General features: G+C 37.6%; 1 protein-coding gene and 1 long non-coding RNA gene across 6 annotated transcripts in view; one reads left to right on the plus strand and one right to left on the minus strand.

Annotated features, from left to right (window-relative positions):
- The window catches only part of RAP1GDS1 (Rap1 GTPase-GDP dissociation stimulator 1), an 89,912-nt gene that overhangs the window by 69,965 nt on the left and 2,682 nt on the right, over positions 1-17,265 (plus strand). For all 5 annotated transcript variants that reach the window (XM_015623969.3, XM_015623970.3, XM_015623971.3 and 2 more), the window contains 9 exons: positions 1,935-2,063; positions 4,344-4,469; positions 7,049-7,192; positions 7,445-7,576; positions 7,983-8,117; positions 9,542-9,667; positions 10,671-10,810; positions 13,684-13,810; positions 15,074-15,202. In XM_015623969.3, coding sequence (XP_015479455.1) covers positions 1,935-2,063; positions 4,344-4,469; positions 7,049-7,192; positions 7,445-7,576; positions 7,983-8,117; positions 9,542-9,667; positions 10,671-10,810; positions 13,684-13,810; positions 15,074-15,202 — 1,188 coding nt within the window. The remainder of the gene's footprint in view (positions 1-1,934; positions 2,064-4,343; positions 4,470-7,048; positions 7,193-7,444; positions 7,577-7,982; positions 8,118-9,541; positions 9,668-10,670; positions 10,811-13,683; positions 13,811-15,073; positions 15,203-17,265) is intronic.
- The window catches only part of LOC107202921, a 28,142-nt gene that overhangs the window by 8,862 nt on the left and 2,015 nt on the right, over positions 1-17,265 (minus strand). Inside the window, exons 2-3 of the long non-coding RNA XR_001520916.2 lie at positions 9,416-16,822; positions 218-507 (exon numbers count right to left, since the gene is read on the minus strand). This is a non-coding gene — a long non-coding RNA (uncharacterized LOC107202921). The remainder of the gene's footprint in view (positions 1-217; positions 508-9,415; positions 16,823-17,265) is intronic.

The following is a 17,265-nucleotide window of genomic DNA, read 5'->3' on the forward strand; positions in this document are numbered from 1 at the left end:
TCCATAGAGATTGTCTCTTTATCCATTACAGTTGGATAAAGCAATTTTTAGAATGGCTAAATGTATAGTCTAGTAACAAAGCAATTTCTTTCCAAATGATTTTCTATGGCATTTGTGTCTTTTTTCTCCCACTCTCCACAATGACCAGTTTTCCTTGCAAATTTTTAAATGTTTGCATGGGACAATCACAAACCGAGGACAAAACCAGATTATTTACCAGTAACTTGAGTTCTCCTATTCCCAGAATTTTTTTTTCTGTAGAACCATTCCATCTCCCTCTCTCCCCAGTTTTCCTATTGAAAGACAGATTTTTCCAGTCAGTTTGGAATGAAGTAGGAGAGTGTAGTAGTGACTGACACATCTGCCAGAGGTAAAATGGCATTCAATGCATGCGCTAGTACAATTTGTACTTACCTGAAATTTGACAACTTCAACAACTCTTTGGTGTCTGACATGGTGTTCTCATAAATTTCACTAAAGACCATGAATCTGTGGAAGAGTTAATCCCTCCCCCCAAAAAAGGAAATTCAGTTACTGGTAAGTAATACAGTTCTATTAAAGATGTCAAGCCATAAGGATTCCTGCTCATCCCCAATAACCTGTAGTAACTATGCCATTTAATACTTGGTATAACAAATTCATAATTAGTATCAAAGTACCAATGAGCTAAACATTCTGGAATCATATCATAATTTTCATTATATGAAAATTTCAAACACACTTGGCAGAATTTTGAGGGCAAAGAATTTTTTGAGACCATGAGATGATTCTAAATTTGCTAAACTTCAGATGTCATATGGTTTTATCTCCCTGTAAAAATCTGCAATTTTTTATGGCTCTGATGCCACAGATACAAGAACTCCAACTGATTTCAGTTGCCTAGAATGAATTCCTTAACAAGAAAACCACACTAAAAAAAAAAACAAATAAGCAAACGAAAAAAACAGAAACCTCTCTCCATAATTCCCCAGTAGGGCTTGACCAAAAGCTAAATGAAGTAATACAATTCTCTTGACTTCACTGAGCTTTGGATCCTTGTCTTTTGAGTCTGTAACGTTTAAACATAGTTGAAGTGCTTTAGAAACAAAGGAAAAAAAGATGCTTAGGAAAATTACTAAATAACATCTGCTGTGTTTATGTCTGCTTCATTCTGTTCAACTGTGAAACAATGTTTTTCTTCTTTGCTGTGTTATAGGTAAAACGTGTAAGAGGAAATACTGTTATAAATAATCTTTTAAACCAATCATGTTTCTACTTAACCATCAAAGCACCTTTCTATTTGCAGACACCTAGGAGCAATACTTTTCTTACTTGTAAATACTATAAACTTTCATCCTGTGCAAGAAATTATCAGAATGGCTTCTAAGGACTTTTCTTAAACCTTCCATTTTTTGTCTTTATTAAACCTTCTTTTTTCTCAAGCTCTTCATAATCTACATTGTGACTTCCTGTGTTTATAAAACTTCTCATGTTTATTTCAGTGCCAGTTTATATTCATTCTAATTTTAATTTCCCGGTTTTGATCTTTAATTTAAAAAACAGTATATAGAAAAAGCTCTCAGATAAATCATTGTTTCACTGACCTAGTTCAGGTCAATTTCAGTCAGCTAGTCTCAGTGAGTCCAGAATAAAACTTGACATTTATTAGGAACCTGATAACCACAAAATTGACAGTAGCTGCATAATTCACTATACCCTATGACCAGATCAGGAAGGAATATTTCTGGGAATACATTCCATTGCCAGGGACAAGGAGAATTGTGAGTTCATATCTCAAATCTGGACCAAATCCTAGTCTGAAGAGTAGAGGAGACAGACAATTTAATGCTGCTTTGCCTAGTAGTTGCTTAGTATGAAAAATGCTTTTTTGGTTAAAAAAGAACAGTACTATGAAGAGAAATGCTAACTCACTGTTGTACTCTCTTTTTATGTAGATACCTTGCAGTCACAGCTTATCAATATGGGTGTTATTCCTACGTTAGTGAAATTGTTGGGTATTCATTGCCAAAATGCAGCTCTGACAGAAATGTGCCTTGTTGCATTTGGCAATTTAGCAGAACTCGGTAAGTCCATGATACTAATCTCAAATTTACATCTAGTTTTTATAATGTTTAAGTCTTAGTTAAAGACTAACAAAAGCTCATTCAAGTCTTTTTGGTACATTCAACAGTAATAGACAAGAAATTTTTGCTTATTTTCTCTAGAATATATAGTTGTCTCTTTTTTTCCCCCCCTTCAGTAACTGAAATTTATTTGGGTACTTAATTCAACCTTATGTTTTATGTTAATGTGCTTCAGTGCAACTAAGCACATTTTAAATCATCTTAACAGTATTTCCATAGAATTGCTACTTAATGTGAATTTTTTATTGATAATATATTGTATCCTGGTGTAGCTCCACAAAGTTTTAGCAAAATTAAAGTGGGCTCATGAAAATCTCTGAATGAAACTGAGATAGGCACAGTTTGTTAATCTGCATATACAGTATTATTTTAGGTGCTGAATTTTAACATATTCTAGTCTAAATACCTCCATGTATAAATCATGAATAAATCTTAATTTTAGTTACAACTTCATTTAAATTGAACTCTGTGGCCCTGCTTTGATCTGATGTTTTCCAGTTTTCACTGGAATTCAACCATGTGTAAATCAATGGGTTGTTAAGGCCTGTGTTTTATTAACATCTGTGGTTTATATTGTTGTTCTTTTGCTAACCTATTTGGTGACATTCTAGTTTTATGAGTTGGGGTGTTTTTTGCACTGGAGTAAATAATGCATAGCACTTACAATATCATCTAAGAACATTCAGCAGTTCAAAATACAAAAAATATATCTCTGAGTTTGTAGTATTTGGTGGCCTGAGTTCACAGATTTCAAGGCCAGAGAAAATATCATGTTACCTAGTTTAGTCTGATCATACACATAATACATTTATTTCCAGCAGGCAATTCTTAACAAGTCAGGAAAAGCCTCAAGGTAGCACTAAAGAAATTAACAAATCAGAGGTCTTCAAGATGGGCAGTATGTACTGTGTCTGCACAGCAGAAAGTATAAGAGTCATACACTGAAAGTTGTAGTGCTCAAATGCAATCAAAACCATAATGATACTAGATATAATAAAGAGAGAACTCATTGAGAATTTCATTTCCCTTTTTGGAAAGATCCAGCTCTGTCTTGTTGAGTAATGAGAACCACGGGAAAGAAACTTTACAGCAGCTGCTTCCCTTCCAGTTCATATACACTGCCACAAAATTTATTTACTTTGTGATACTTTATTCTCCCTTAAGCAATAGTCAATCACATTGTAACTGTATTATTTTATTTTTGCCTTGTAACTTCAGGGATTTTTTTTTGTGAGGTTGTTATTTTTCATCACTTATGAGACAACAGCATTGCACAGATCCCTTGAAAAGCATTATATGACTCTAATTCTGTTTCAAAGCAGGGCACAAACCAGTGATGGATCTGCTAAAATACTGGAAAGATCAAAAATCCACATAGAATATACTATGCAACCATGCATAGTGAGAGAAAATAATAATGAGATGTGCACAAAAGTGTCTAGGACTGCAGTTCATGCTTTTCCCAAGTCCTTGGGGGCAGTTCTACAGTAAAGTAAATCCCTAAGCATCCGTCAAAGCAATAGCAAAGGTGCTGGAAGGTTCTCTAACTACAGATGGCCCTCAGGAGGTGGCAACTGGAGAATGCAGAACACCAGCCCTACCACCTGCATCCCTTGTAATACTGCCAGTGAGGAGGAATATGATACGGGCAATGGAATAAGAGATGCTTTTGTTGAATTTACATTTGAAGATCTGCTGGCTAATCTGGTAGGAATCTCGCCCATCTGTAAAACTGCTTTATGCTGTATCTGTGCAGTATGAGATGGCCCAGCAACAGCCACACACAGATTTCAAAAGAAATGTCACCATCGTGAAACCATTTAGATATTAAAGCATTTGTGCAAATCTTCATCTCTCCCATAGAAAATGCAGTATATAACTTGCTCCTCTTTCTGTTAAGATGAGGGAAACCAAGAACTAATTATTGTTGTACTATTACTGTTTCTATAGCTACCTTACATTTTGTTGGGCAAAGCCAGACACAACAGCTTTGAATCATATATGTTTTTAACAGCCTTAACCATAACTAATTCAGGTCAGCACATTCAAAGTGTTAGACATTTATCTTTTCATTTTGTGACAAGCATGAGTCTATTGCTCTTGTCTATGAAGAGCAGTTAGTCATCTTACTGAATAAACCTAGTAACAAAGAGAAAAAGTAGTTCTACCTTTTGATGTGGTTTGTTTACTTTATACTGAATTTCTCTTTTTGCTTCACAGAGTCAAGTAAGGAGCAGTTTGCCTACACAAATATTGCTGAAGAGCTTGTGAAACTGTTCAAGAAGCAAATAGAGCATGATAAAAAAGAGATGATTTTTGAAGTTTTGGCCCCCCTGGCAGAAAATGGTGAGAATTTTTTTTTTCTTACTCTTTTACTCATTCTCTTATGTGTATTTTTTATTTCAGTATACCAATGTCCTTTTCAGGCACTACACACAGAGTAATGGGCTGCCTCTTTCCGAATCCACCACAGCTGATCCTTGTGATTGCAGTTTCATGAAAAGTGGATAGGTCTTAATTGTTGAGCACATGACAAGAGCCAGCACATTGCTAATTCCATTGCTGATTCACTCTGTATATGATTGTGTTATTTTTTATTGCCCTGTGCCCACAGTGGGAGTATCAAAAGCTGCTTTTTAGAGAGCTTCACAACATTTGCCTGCAAACAGAGAGAGCATTGGAGCACCAGGACATCATTTCCTGGAATCACAGAGCCACTGCAGTTCCATTTCCTATAACATTATTTTTGCTAGGGGCAAGTCAATTGCAGAGCTAAGGGCTGGACAGTCTGCCCTTACTGTTCATTGAGAGATCATATAAATTTAATTGGAGTGTTTGGTGGTGTATCTTACATAGCCCCAAGCAGTCCCTGGGAGTTTGACTCACTGCTTAAGGCAGAGCAGGAATTGATGTGCACCCGTGATCACAGCTCTGGGATGTTCCTCCCAGAGAAACAAAGGATGAGACGGAGGTAGCTTGTACAGTGTATCATTTGCTTTTAATGGAAATAAAGAAAAGAGTTAACAGGTGGAGCTGGACTGATGTGGGAAGCACTTCTGTGTAAGGAAGACATCACAGTATTTGTTGGCTCTCTAACCTTGTTTTAACCACCTCAGCATTAAAGCTTTTTTTTAATTGAATAGATTGTTAGAAAGAACTGAAAACTCAGATTTATGTTTTGTTCTACTCTGTTGTGCATACACACGCCGTGTGTCTGATTTACAAAGTATGATTCAGGATAAACCTTCACTTCAATTAAAAAAGTTATTTTGACTTTTATTTTAAGTGGCATGGAAAATCAATTCCATTTTTCAGTTTTAAAAATACACATTTTTTCAAAAGATATAGTTTAATATGTAATAATTTACAATTTGCTCTAAGATAGTTCCATCCTCGAGATTAACCCAAATTGAACTTCTTGTGTATTTGACATATGTCATTTCAAATGCTTACTTTTTCATAAGAGTATGTTTTTTATTTGCAATAAGATTTGAGAAAATCACTGCTGCTGACCCTAACTCAGGTGCTCAGATGTTGAGAGGTAGTCAGAAAAAGATTTCCACTGCTGATTCAAGGCATAATTAAATGAGTTTACTTTGCTGGTACTGTTTTGGTGTTTTGATTGTAGATAATTAGCAATAGGTCAGAAGGGAAAAACACTTCAAGTATTTGCAGATTTTGGTGGTTGGGGTGTTTTAAGGGTTTTTTTTCCTAATTTACTTGTTGATTAAGCATGCTGGTGTTTTAAGGTTTTTTTCCAATTTACTCGTTGATTAAGCATGCTGGTGTAGCTATTTCAATTTCAAATCACAGAACATCTGCAACCAGTATTCTCTATCTACGGGAATTCTCTGTTTTTAAAACCCCTCAGTGCAAAAGTGCCTATTTAAAAAAAAAATCTCAGTTGCAGATTTTGCATTTCATTTACAAAGTTCATGAGTAGGTCAGCTGCTCTTAGAGGAACAATGAATTTCACTGAGGCAAAAAGCCTAGTGACACCAGGAAACTGAGTCGGACACATCCTTCACCAGAGGTAGAACACACTTGCTCTCCCAAGTGTGGCTTGTAAACTGTGTGAAAAAGTATTTACAAACCCCTGGCCTAAAAATATTTTAACTTGGGTTACACACCTTTTTGTTGAAGTACTGTTTCATGTAGATAACTGACAGAAATCTACTTTTTCTGCACACTTCTGCAGAGCTTTATGGCTATTTTTCAAAATCAGCATGCAAAAAACTACCAGAATCACTTCCATGTATGAAAAGACCTAACATAGCATAAGACAGCCTGCCATTTCCTTTTAACAGAAAGGGAGTTTAGGCATGTAAAGGAGATTCCAAGGGAAATATCTGTTAAATACTTCGTTATTTTAGAAACAAGACAAAAAATATTGTTCACAGATTTTATGTCACCTGAACAAAAAATTACCTTCTCAAGCCTTGTTTTTAGTAACAACTAAGAAATGAGTTTATTTCATTGGTTTCCACAAGAAACCTCTCTACCAACCCAGCTTTTTGGATTTGCCCTTTCTGCACTCCTTCTGCAGTTCTTTCAACGAATGGCAGATACACTCTCTTTGGAAAGCGTGAACACAGCACAGTCCTTATGAATCTGCTGTGCCATGACTGAGGTGCCAGAAATTTGCTGTAGAGAAGTATCCTTATTTTTAGATGTAAAGAGCTCCATACACCTTCAGCTTATGACTGTGCTCTAAAGGCAGTCCAGAGCCAGGGACAGCCCGTTAGATAAATAGTAATAGAAGTTGGCCATAAGAATTTCAAATAAGGAACTTGCGGTTTTACGTACACAAGTTGTCAGTGAAAACACTGACATCACTGTTCCTTACAGTCCATCTTACATATGTGTGTATGATAGATGCATTTAAAATCTTGATTCTGACTCCTATTATCCATGCTGTTTTCCAGATGTCATTAAACTGCAGCTGGTTGAAGCAGGTTTGGTGGAGTGCTTACTTGAGATTGTCCAGAAGACTGTGGACAGTGACAAAGAGGATGATATTGCAGAGCTTAAAACAGCTTCCGATCTTATGGTTCTGTTACTGCTTGGAGGTAAGTATGGGCTCTCACTATGTTCTGCAAAGCAACAGCAGATACTTGTAGTGCTGTTTAGCTGCCAAATTTCACTCTTTATTGATTTTCTAAGTAACCTGGATGACCTGCTACCCACCAGGTAAACATTTAACAGATCAGATTTTGTCTGTCATTGAAGGACTGGATTAATTGTAGTGCAACCAGTAGAGCTTCACAAATACAGTTTCCCTAACAAACACTTTGGTTTGCTGTCTGTGCTTTTTATCCCAGATGAATCCATGCAGAAGTTATTTGAAGGAGGAAAAGGCAGTGTGTTCCAAAGAGTACTTTCATGGATTCCTTCCAATAGTCATCAGCTACAGCTTGCAGGAGCACTGGCTATTGCAAATTTTGCCAGAAATGGTAAGAACATGCTATAATAGCTTATGTAAATTTATGTGTGCCCCTCTATCATGCTCTGTCTGTAGAGCTACAAACAAGAACTGTGTTGTAGTAAAGCTGTTGTTGAGTTACACAGCAGCATCACTAGTTTTAAACTTTACAGTCATCAAAACCATTAAGCCTACTTTAAAAATATTATTTTGCATGTCTAGAGAGGTATAGGGGATTTCTGCCTTATTCAGTATTTCTTCTGTAACTCTTGTAAGCTTGTCATGAGCACTGCAGTTCTCACAGATGATGGTGGTCAAATTCTCAACAATGAAATCTAAAAAGGAGCAAGGAAATAACCCATCTCTTCATAAGAAGCTATTGTAAAAATCTTAGTAATAATCTTCTCTTCACAAGTAACTTGTTACATCTCGCACAGACGGAAACTGCATCCATATGGTGGATAATGGCATAGTTCAAAAGCTGATGGATCTGCTAGACAGACATGTGGAGGATGGAAACGTAACTGTGCAGCACGCTGCACTGAGTGCTCTCAGAAACCTGGCTATTCCTGGTAAGCCTGTCTTTGCATTGCTAACTACATGAAGGTGAAATTCTGTTCTCCCACTGTACCCCCCAGGGAATGGGGGTGGGAGCACCGACTGACAGTCCTAGAGGCAGGTCAGACTGCTGCTTTTCATTCTGGCCCATCACTGCTTTTGTGTCTGCTGCACAGCAGTTGAGACAAGCAGTTCTGAATACATCATGGGCATAGTGACTGTCCCTTGCCACTGATCCCACAGTAGCCCCCACCAAGGAAAGGGCAGCCTTGTAATTGGCAAGGAGCTGAGGAGGCCTTGGATATGATTTCTCAACCCTTTTTGTCCAGAGCACTGCATATTTATTTTTTGTTTTTGCTTGCTTCATTTGCAATCTGTCTCACAGCTGAGGGTCCCCACCACAGAACAGTGCCCACTTTTTTAAAACACTGCATCTTAAGACTTTGAAAATTGCCAAATTAGAGCTGGAGGTAGACTGACAGAATGGCCAGCCTATTGCAGTTAGTTACTGTTTTTTGGCAGTAAGCTGAATGCTAATTTTGTCATTCTTAGTAACTTAATTTGTATGAGTTTTGATTACCCAAGAATAAAGGTAGAGCACGCGCACGAAACAACAAAGCAAATCCGTAACACTTGTGTATGGTTTCCTATGCCACGCCAAAAATAAGTCTTTCATCCATTTAACTTTATTTGACTATTTTTGGTTTTGACAAATCATAAATTTTAGAAATGATCATGCATACATAACTAAACCCACTGAGGTTTAGCAGTGTTCCAAGTAATAACTGACCTCAGTGATGAGCTCTGATGATCAAATACCTAAAAAGTACTTTTTTCCAAGTACACTACTGGGCAAGGTTTGCACCTTAAATGCATTTCAAAAAGCTCTGTGAAAGTGGAGAACATGGACTAGTGGAAGGGAAGAATGAGAGAGGCTGGAGAGGGGAAGAAGAAAGACTACAGACTCCAGCCATGTCAGGCCACAGTGTTGTTTGTATGAAGTATTGGAACTGGGTAACAGGTTATTCTGCTAATTAGATGCTTTAGTTCCTTTGCCTGTGAGAAACAGAAATGTGGTTGGGACTCAGAGAAATGTCCTCATACAACCTTTGGGTTTGCAAATATTAGCCTGGGCTTCTGCCTGATGCATTTTGTGGAAGATGCCTTTCCTAGACCAAAGGGAGGAGTCTACCCCTTAGGTGGTGCTCAAGCTTAACACAGAAAGTTAGATGTGCATGCTAGGAAAAAACACTTATTTTCACAGGAACCGTGACATTTTTCCAAAACACAGTATCACCAGCACACAACGTACCTGAAGTCTGTGTTCACAACCTCTTTCTCAAACCACATCTGAAAATTTGCTGCAAGACCACCTCTGAAATAAACTGCATCTTCCAGAAATGTTTTTGAGATCAATCCCTGTTCTTTATTCATGCAGTTGTAAATAAGGCTAAGATGCTATCAGCTGGCGTTGCAGAAGCTGTATTGAAATTTCTCAGATCGGAGATGCCCCCCGTTCAGTTCAAGCTGCTGGGAACATTAAGAATGTTAATAGATGCACAAGGTAAAAATAAACTGTTCTCTATGTATAAAGTGATTCTCTTTGGTTCAGTCTGTGATATGCTGCCAAGATTCTTAAAAGAGAGAAGCAGAGTTTTTCTAAATTTCATTCCTGAAATCATGGAATAAATCTAATACATATGCAAAAGGAGAGGAATATGGGTTGATTTTTTTTTCAGAACTCCTAAACTGACGACCAGGGACTCTCAAAATAGGTGTCCAATGCTTATTTACTTTTGAACTTCTTTACACTGTCACATTAGAAGTGTGTATTGAGGCATGTTTTGAGCTACCACTCCTGTTTTGCTGTTCACTTACTGTATTCCCTGGCTGTACCTCAGTCCATGAAACAGGATAATACTCTATTAATTGACAGACTGCAATTCCAAAAAGAAAACTCACCTTTTAGTTACCAACTTACTCCAGGATGAGGATTTATAAAATCAGAAATCTGCTAAAAACCAGAAATAGTTCATGAGGTAAATTAGCTGTGTATTTATTTTTGTGTATTTATTTTTGACTCAGTCCTACAGATTTTTTCAAAAGATCCATTCAAATTCTAGCAAAGCAATTGGATGTGAAATAGAAATTTTTTAAAGAAACGTAGTGACTTACAGTCTATCAAACCTGATCTAACTGACCACAGTGCTCCCTTCTGGCAGCAGTCCCTCCTGGTTTTTAATTCTTGAGCTGGCTCACAGCTCAGCGGGGAGCGTGATATCACCTGTATTTTCCCTGCTCTTAATCAGTGCACAAGCTTCATTAACTGGGCTGATAAGTTGTTACAAATCTGGATTATGAATGTTTCTCTGGACTTATTTTTTCTTTTTATTTCATTTGGCTGGCTTTACTTGCTTCAATGCAACCTAGACTTTTCCCACTAGTAGTGCAGGCTAGTGAAGTTCTTCTAACTCCTCCAAGTTAATAACTTTCAGCTTGTTTTTCTAGCACTTGCTTTAAAAAAGTGACAACCTTTTTGTTGTGTTGTTGGCTCCGGCACCATGTAGCAGAAGCAGCTGAACAGCTGGGCAAAAACGTAAAACTGGTGGAACGATTGGTGGAGTGGTGTGAAGCCAAGGATCACGCAGGTGTGATGGGAGAGTCCAACAGACTACTTTCTGCACTTATACGACACAGCAAATCAAAAGTAAGTTAGTGGAGGAAAAGATCAGCTTGTTAGAACCAAGACTTACCCGTGCACTTGCTGTTGGTAACCAACCCTCCAGCTTGCAATCCTTGTCTAGTGAGCCAGCTTGGGTATTCGTGTGTTACATCTCCTCTGCCCAAGGCTTGACTCATTTTTATTTTTAATGTATTCTGCAGAAGTTCAGCATGCTGTATTCTCTATGTTTTAATGATGCTATATAAGAAGAATCAGTGAACTCAGTTGTTAGGATCTTGCTATATATTTATATAAAACTGAGATCCAGAAATAGTCTGTCTCCCTACTCTTCATACAGCATGTTTCAGAGTTTTAAGATTCAGATGGATCATTAGAAATGATAATTTATTCCAAATTCTAAAAAAAGCTGCTTGTATATGGCAAAAGGTATAACATTAGGAAAAATTCATCTGCTCCTCCCACCACATTCACATCCATCGAATATCTTTACCTAAGCAGTCCCAATTCCACCATTCTTGTGCAGCTGAGTATTAGACAAAGCTGCCTTATAAAGGACAAACACATCTCGTCTGGAGACACGCTATTTCAGGCTCAGACTTCCTTTAGCATGTTCACTGATATGAACTTAGGCTGCATTACTGATCTTAAATAGCAAGTGTGATTTGGAGAGCTCAGACTGTAACAGTGACCTCTTCATCCATCCATGGCATTTATGAAGTGAAAAATATAGTAGGGGCCTGATGTGTACTGAGCATCTCCAAGAAAAAATCAACAGCCCTTACAGGGATTTAAATCTTTGCTGATTTCTAGTATTATCATCTCTGTCTAATGCCCACTCTCCATTTTCTGTTCGGCTTCTAAAACTGATCAGGGTTCATTTTTCTGGTTTTCACTTTTTTTGCCCTCCTCCCCACAGTCCCCAGTATGCATGCATGGATGGCAAACACCACCACAGATGTGAGACTTAATAAATATTCCTGTAGGACACAGAATTCAATTCTAAATATGGAAACATGACTGATGGCATCAAATAGATATTAAGGCAGAAATTAACAGCATTATTACAGGTGAATTAATTTTTGTGGGATGCATGTACTCAGAGGAAATTTGACTTGAAGAGGATAACAGCTGAGAGGGTGGGGTTTTTTAAGCTTTTGCTGCCCTCTAGGTTTGAATATGAGTACAGCTGTATGGCTCTTAATCAGGTTTGAATTTGGCTTGTAATTTTAAATGCTTTGGAGTAATATTTACAAAGTCAACAGTCAGTTTTAGTCATTCTAAAAAACTAGAGTAGGTACCTGTGATTTCAGCCCACTAGCACCAAACCTGATGGCTATCCATCTATTTGGTACTGCCTTTTAAAGGGTGATGCTCACCCACTATATAAAAAATTTTGGTGTCAAAGATGCTGATTGGTTCTTAAGACTTATAGAGCCAAAATTCCACACCAATTCAAATAGAACTTAGTTCCCAGATTGTGTCAGTCTGAAAACTACCTTGGAGTTCCAGCAGAGAATCACAAATAATAAAATGTATCATTTCACATACAGAAATAAGTAAAAATTTTAAGTAAAAATACTTAAATGCTTGCATACACTATGTCATTTAAGAAGAAAAAAGTTTTAAATGTGATATTCCTGGGTCATTAGGCTGTAATTTGGGCTGCTAATATCTTCAGTATGATTATCTAAAAATATTTAGTTTTAAGGATTATGATTATATCGTGTCTGTTTCCTTGCATAAACAACACTACTGCAAAGCCTGTGCAAGGACTGAAAAAATAATTAATTTTCAGCACGTATGTCAGGTTATTGGTTTTGGTTTGTAGCTGGTGTAAGAAACAGGGATGTGTTTTAAATGAAAATTTAAGATCTAGATGAAAAATTTTAATCATAGTCTTGTTTCAATAAATAAATGCTTCTTCAAACCTTTGTGCACTCACAGGACAAATAATAAATAAAACCCAATCCACATTTCCTCAAGCAGTTTCCTTTCAGCATGCCAAGTTACCTGATTTTTCAGGCAAACATTTTGCAAGTGTATTTTGGATATAAGATGGTGAAAATGTGCACAATCACTTTTGAAATTTTAACTAACAAATACCTGTAGAGACCAGAAATCTTTATTTATCTCCTGTCACATAAATTGGATCAAATTTTGGACTTGAAAACAGAATCCCAGCTGTGTATTTTTGATCTGCTTTAGACACATTTAACCCAGTTAAATGACATTTTAAGCTCCTCAATATTGGGCAGCAGTACTGTACAACAGTTCATTTTAACAGCTGGCTTTAAAACAGAAACCAACACATTGGTGTCCCATACCTACCTTTTCCATACCTGCTTTGTATTTGAAGAAAAATTCCATAGTAAGACACCACTGCTCATTTCCCAGTCAATAGCTTTTCAAGTACACCATTTCTATTACATAGTATGGTGTAATATTTGTGATCTCACCTCTCTGAACATTTTGAATAAACTCTGAAAATTTGTAGAGAGAGATGAAGCATTTAATGGCTTTATTATAACTATGTTTGTGTGTTTCCTTTACCCTAAGTATATATATTGTTAGATACTTTGAACCCCTAATTATTTGATGATTGATGGCAGTGTGAGAATTTGAATTATACCATATAACCTGGAAAGAGTTTATTATATGTGTCTTAACTTAGTTATGGGGTTACCTGCCTTGGTTTAACACTCTGTACCTTAAAATTGCAGAGCAGTAACAGATAATATGGAGGCCTGCATGTGTGTACATTGATGTGTAAAGTGATTCTATGTGCTTAAAGCCAAGTACACTTACACTAAGATAACACAGCATCCCTGACAATTCCCTTATTTAATACAGCTTGTATGGAATGCAGAATTTTTTCATTTCTGCATTATTTATTTTAGGATGTAATTAGGACCATTGTACAGAGCGGCGGCATCAAGCATTTAGTAACCATGGCGACCAGCGAACATGTAATAATGCAAAATGAAGCTCTCGTTGCACTGGCATTGATAGCAGCTCTAGAGTTAGGTGAGTATCCCAGAAGTTCACTCCACCTGTTTCCTTTCCAGTCTGTGCCCAATAGAAGCCAGAGAGGGAGAATGCAATGTAGAATAGCCTCCTCCTTCTACCTGCCTTTCAGTATTTCTGTGGTGGTTCATGGACACAGGCAAGCCATCATGTTATGCAGGAAGTTCGAGAGTGCTGGTTTCATGGGATCTGCTCCATCATTCTGGTAGGTGGTGGTGTGATCTAGAAAGGCCCTCCAGCTTAACTTTCAGATTTGGAGTAAAACCCAGAAAGCAAACATACCTTAAACTAGAGACTATATGATCTGACCACATTCCTACACTAGAATGTTAATCCGCTTTTGAGAGAGCTTACTAGGTAAGTGGACACTTCACTTTGATAAGTAAGAATTAGAGAATACAAGGAGGTGGGTAACACCCCCAACATGTCTTCATTAAATTACCCAGAATAAGTGCAAGAATTGCCATCTGAAGGCAGACATGATTACACATCTTGACCTGCGTTTGTAGTACCTCAGGTTTTCAAACAGGAAAATAAATGCTAAACAGAGGTTTTGTTTATCTTATTTGCTTACTTATTAACTAAGGAACTAAAGAAGCAACCTTAAATATTTTTGCTCTCAATTTCATCCATTGTTTACTGCAGGAATGCTCTGTTCAACTTTCAAATTATTGCCAATACATCAAGGAATTGTTTTTAATAAAAGGAAAGATGTTCCTATCCACATGAATCTCTTTGTCTTGTCTTCAGGCATTTAAAGATTGAGCCCAAATTCAGTTCATGTATCTTAGAAAGCTACAGAGACAGTAACTCAAATAGAGATCTTGAAAAGTTTTCCACAGGCTTTATAATGGACCCTCAGCTCCCTCTACCATGGAATCAAGAACTACACAATCTATATTTACTCAGAATTTTCAAAAGCAAATTCAGGCAATGGAAGTCTTGAAAGCTGAAATATTCCAGGTGTTGGCCTAAATAGCTAGAAAACCTCATGGCTTTTCCATCAGCTTACTGCACTGGATTTCATCATTAAACTCTGTGACTGTCCTTTCAACCAGTTAGACAACCTCACATTTTTATAGCAAGAGCTGTGATTCTTGTCATCATACCATCAAATATGTGCTTGAGTTTTATACCAATGAGTTATGTACCACAGCCTCACTTTCACTCTGGTGAGAGATCATGTTTCAGGAAAGGGATAACACATGGAAGTGTCAAAGCAAGTGGCATTTCCAGACTTACAAATTTTCACTTGTATTTCAGTCACTGCTGAAAAGGATCTTGAAAATGCTCAGCTTGTTCAGATTCTACACAGACTGCTCTCAGACGACAGGAGTGCTCCAGAAATAAAATATAACTCCATGGTGCTGATCTGTGCTCTTATAGGATCTGGTGAGTATTCAGGAGAGGCTGCTTCCCAAGATTTATGTATGCAATATAGTTCTCTCCTACAGCTGAACACAGAGGATGTGCAAACACACTGTGACTGGTTCTCTGTCCACAATGGGTGTAGACATAAAGGTTCGGTTTACTGTGACTCTCTAGTGTCTATCTATAGTGTCAGGGATGAAGCTGCTAACTCAGTTTTGGATATTAACTGCAAAACGTGAACCTGGCTTCTGTTGAATGCAACTAGCTCAAACTCTGACAGGAAAGAAATGAAAAGCATTTAAAGCTGTACAATATCAAGCTGCCTTTGTAAATACACAGATCACAAGAACTTCATTTTCATTTCTAGCTGCAAGTTCCCTGTAATTGATGTGTGATGGTGCTTTAGGAAGGATCTTGACATTTATGTCAGTAGGAGGACTCTTTCCCTTAACAGCCCTCATATGCTCAGCCCACCAGGCACAACCTGCACTAACACATCAGTGCTGGACACTGTAAACTCTTATATCTCTCTCTGAGCTTCCCCTCTGCTAAAGGTCAGGCTGTTTGAGCAGGCTGTGGTTTGATATTGCAACTTCCCACCTGTGTGTGGGCAAACAAACAAAAACCATACCAAAAAAAAAAAAAAAAAAAAAAAAAAGAGCAAGGTGTCATGGGGAAATTTCATTCAAGGTTTCAAGAAGTTGCTGCATTTCTTTCACTCAGTTCTTTAAGAAAGACTGAATCTGTGGAGGGAGAAAAAACTTCATTCCATAAAGGTTTAGGCATTTACAGACAACTAAGATGACAAAGAAGTTGAATAATAACAGAAGGGTGGAAAGTCTGCACAACTTGCCAAGTGTGAAACATATAAAGGTTCTCTAGAGATTAGTTTATGGCAATTCAATTAATAGATTAAAAGTTACCACAGTTAAATGTGTGCTGTCTCTGTAAACAAAGATGCTTTTTTTACTTAAACAGAGTTCACCATGCCTACTGCAAGTGTATTTTTGGAGACCTGTACATCCATGCAAGAGAATATTGTATTCCTGCCATCTTATAGGAACAAATACTTGATTTTAGAGAGTATACACATCTCAGTGTGCAAAGATTGTGCTCAAAATTTGTTAACAAGCCTCAGCTCTCCGTAAGCACTCACTTTAATGTTAAGACATGTAAACTTAATTGTTACTCACAGCCTTCTTGAGCCATTTCATGCTTGGGACTATCCATGCATTTTAGAGCAGAAGCCTTTTGTCAAGGGTTCAGAGTCAGCCTCCTTGTCTTGATCTTTATTTCCATCGCTTCCAACTAAAATAGTAATCTTCAGAAAATTTGCCTGACAGTTGGTTTTCCCTTCCTGAATCTTGTCACCTGCAAAAACTGACAGAGTTATTTAAAGTCAAATACCTATCTCTGTTGTCCACCAGAGTACAGACCAGTCTTCTCTTAGAGGGGTATTTTAGCGTTATCCAAGCAGCAGAGTTCAGTCTGCCACTGCACTGTAAGCCTTGCCTAGGTGTAAGGCTCCTTACCCTGCTCCCAGAGAACAGACAGCAGCATGTCACTGCATTATGCAGCTGTGAAGTTAGGACCCAGCATTTGACTGACCCAGTGTTCTGTCCTGCTTCGTGATGAACAGACCTGTGTAAAATCAGTAAGGACACAAGAGTAACAACTGAGCAACCCTGGTATTAAACTTTTAAGTTGCAGGGTGTGTGGGGGGTGTTACTATTTTAACCAAGGAGAGGAGGATCAAGGAGCTGATTGCTCTTCACATGGGAAAAAACTGAAGTACACCTCTTAGAACTCTGCTGCCTCTAAACTCTTTTCATCACCATCCCTACATCGTGAGCCACGTGCTTCCGTTATTCTACAGAATAAAATAATAGACCTGTGTAGTTGTTTTTAAAGTAACTGACCCCAGTATAGTTGGATAAAGACTAGAAGCAGTTCCACTGGTTTAATTATTGGTTTAGTTTAATTCTCCAGTGAGAATTATACTCCTGTTGGTACTATGCTTTGTTATGGGGTATCTGGCATCACATTTAACTTGATGCTGCCAGCATCTCTGTGTTCACAGAATG

This window comes from Parus major, chromosome 4 (genome assembly GCF_001522545.3).
Source record: "Parus major isolate Abel chromosome 4, Parus_major1.1, whole genome shotgun sequence".
In the NCBI taxonomy this organism is placed as follows: domain Eukaryota; kingdom Metazoa; phylum Chordata; class Aves; order Passeriformes; family Paridae; genus Parus; species Parus major.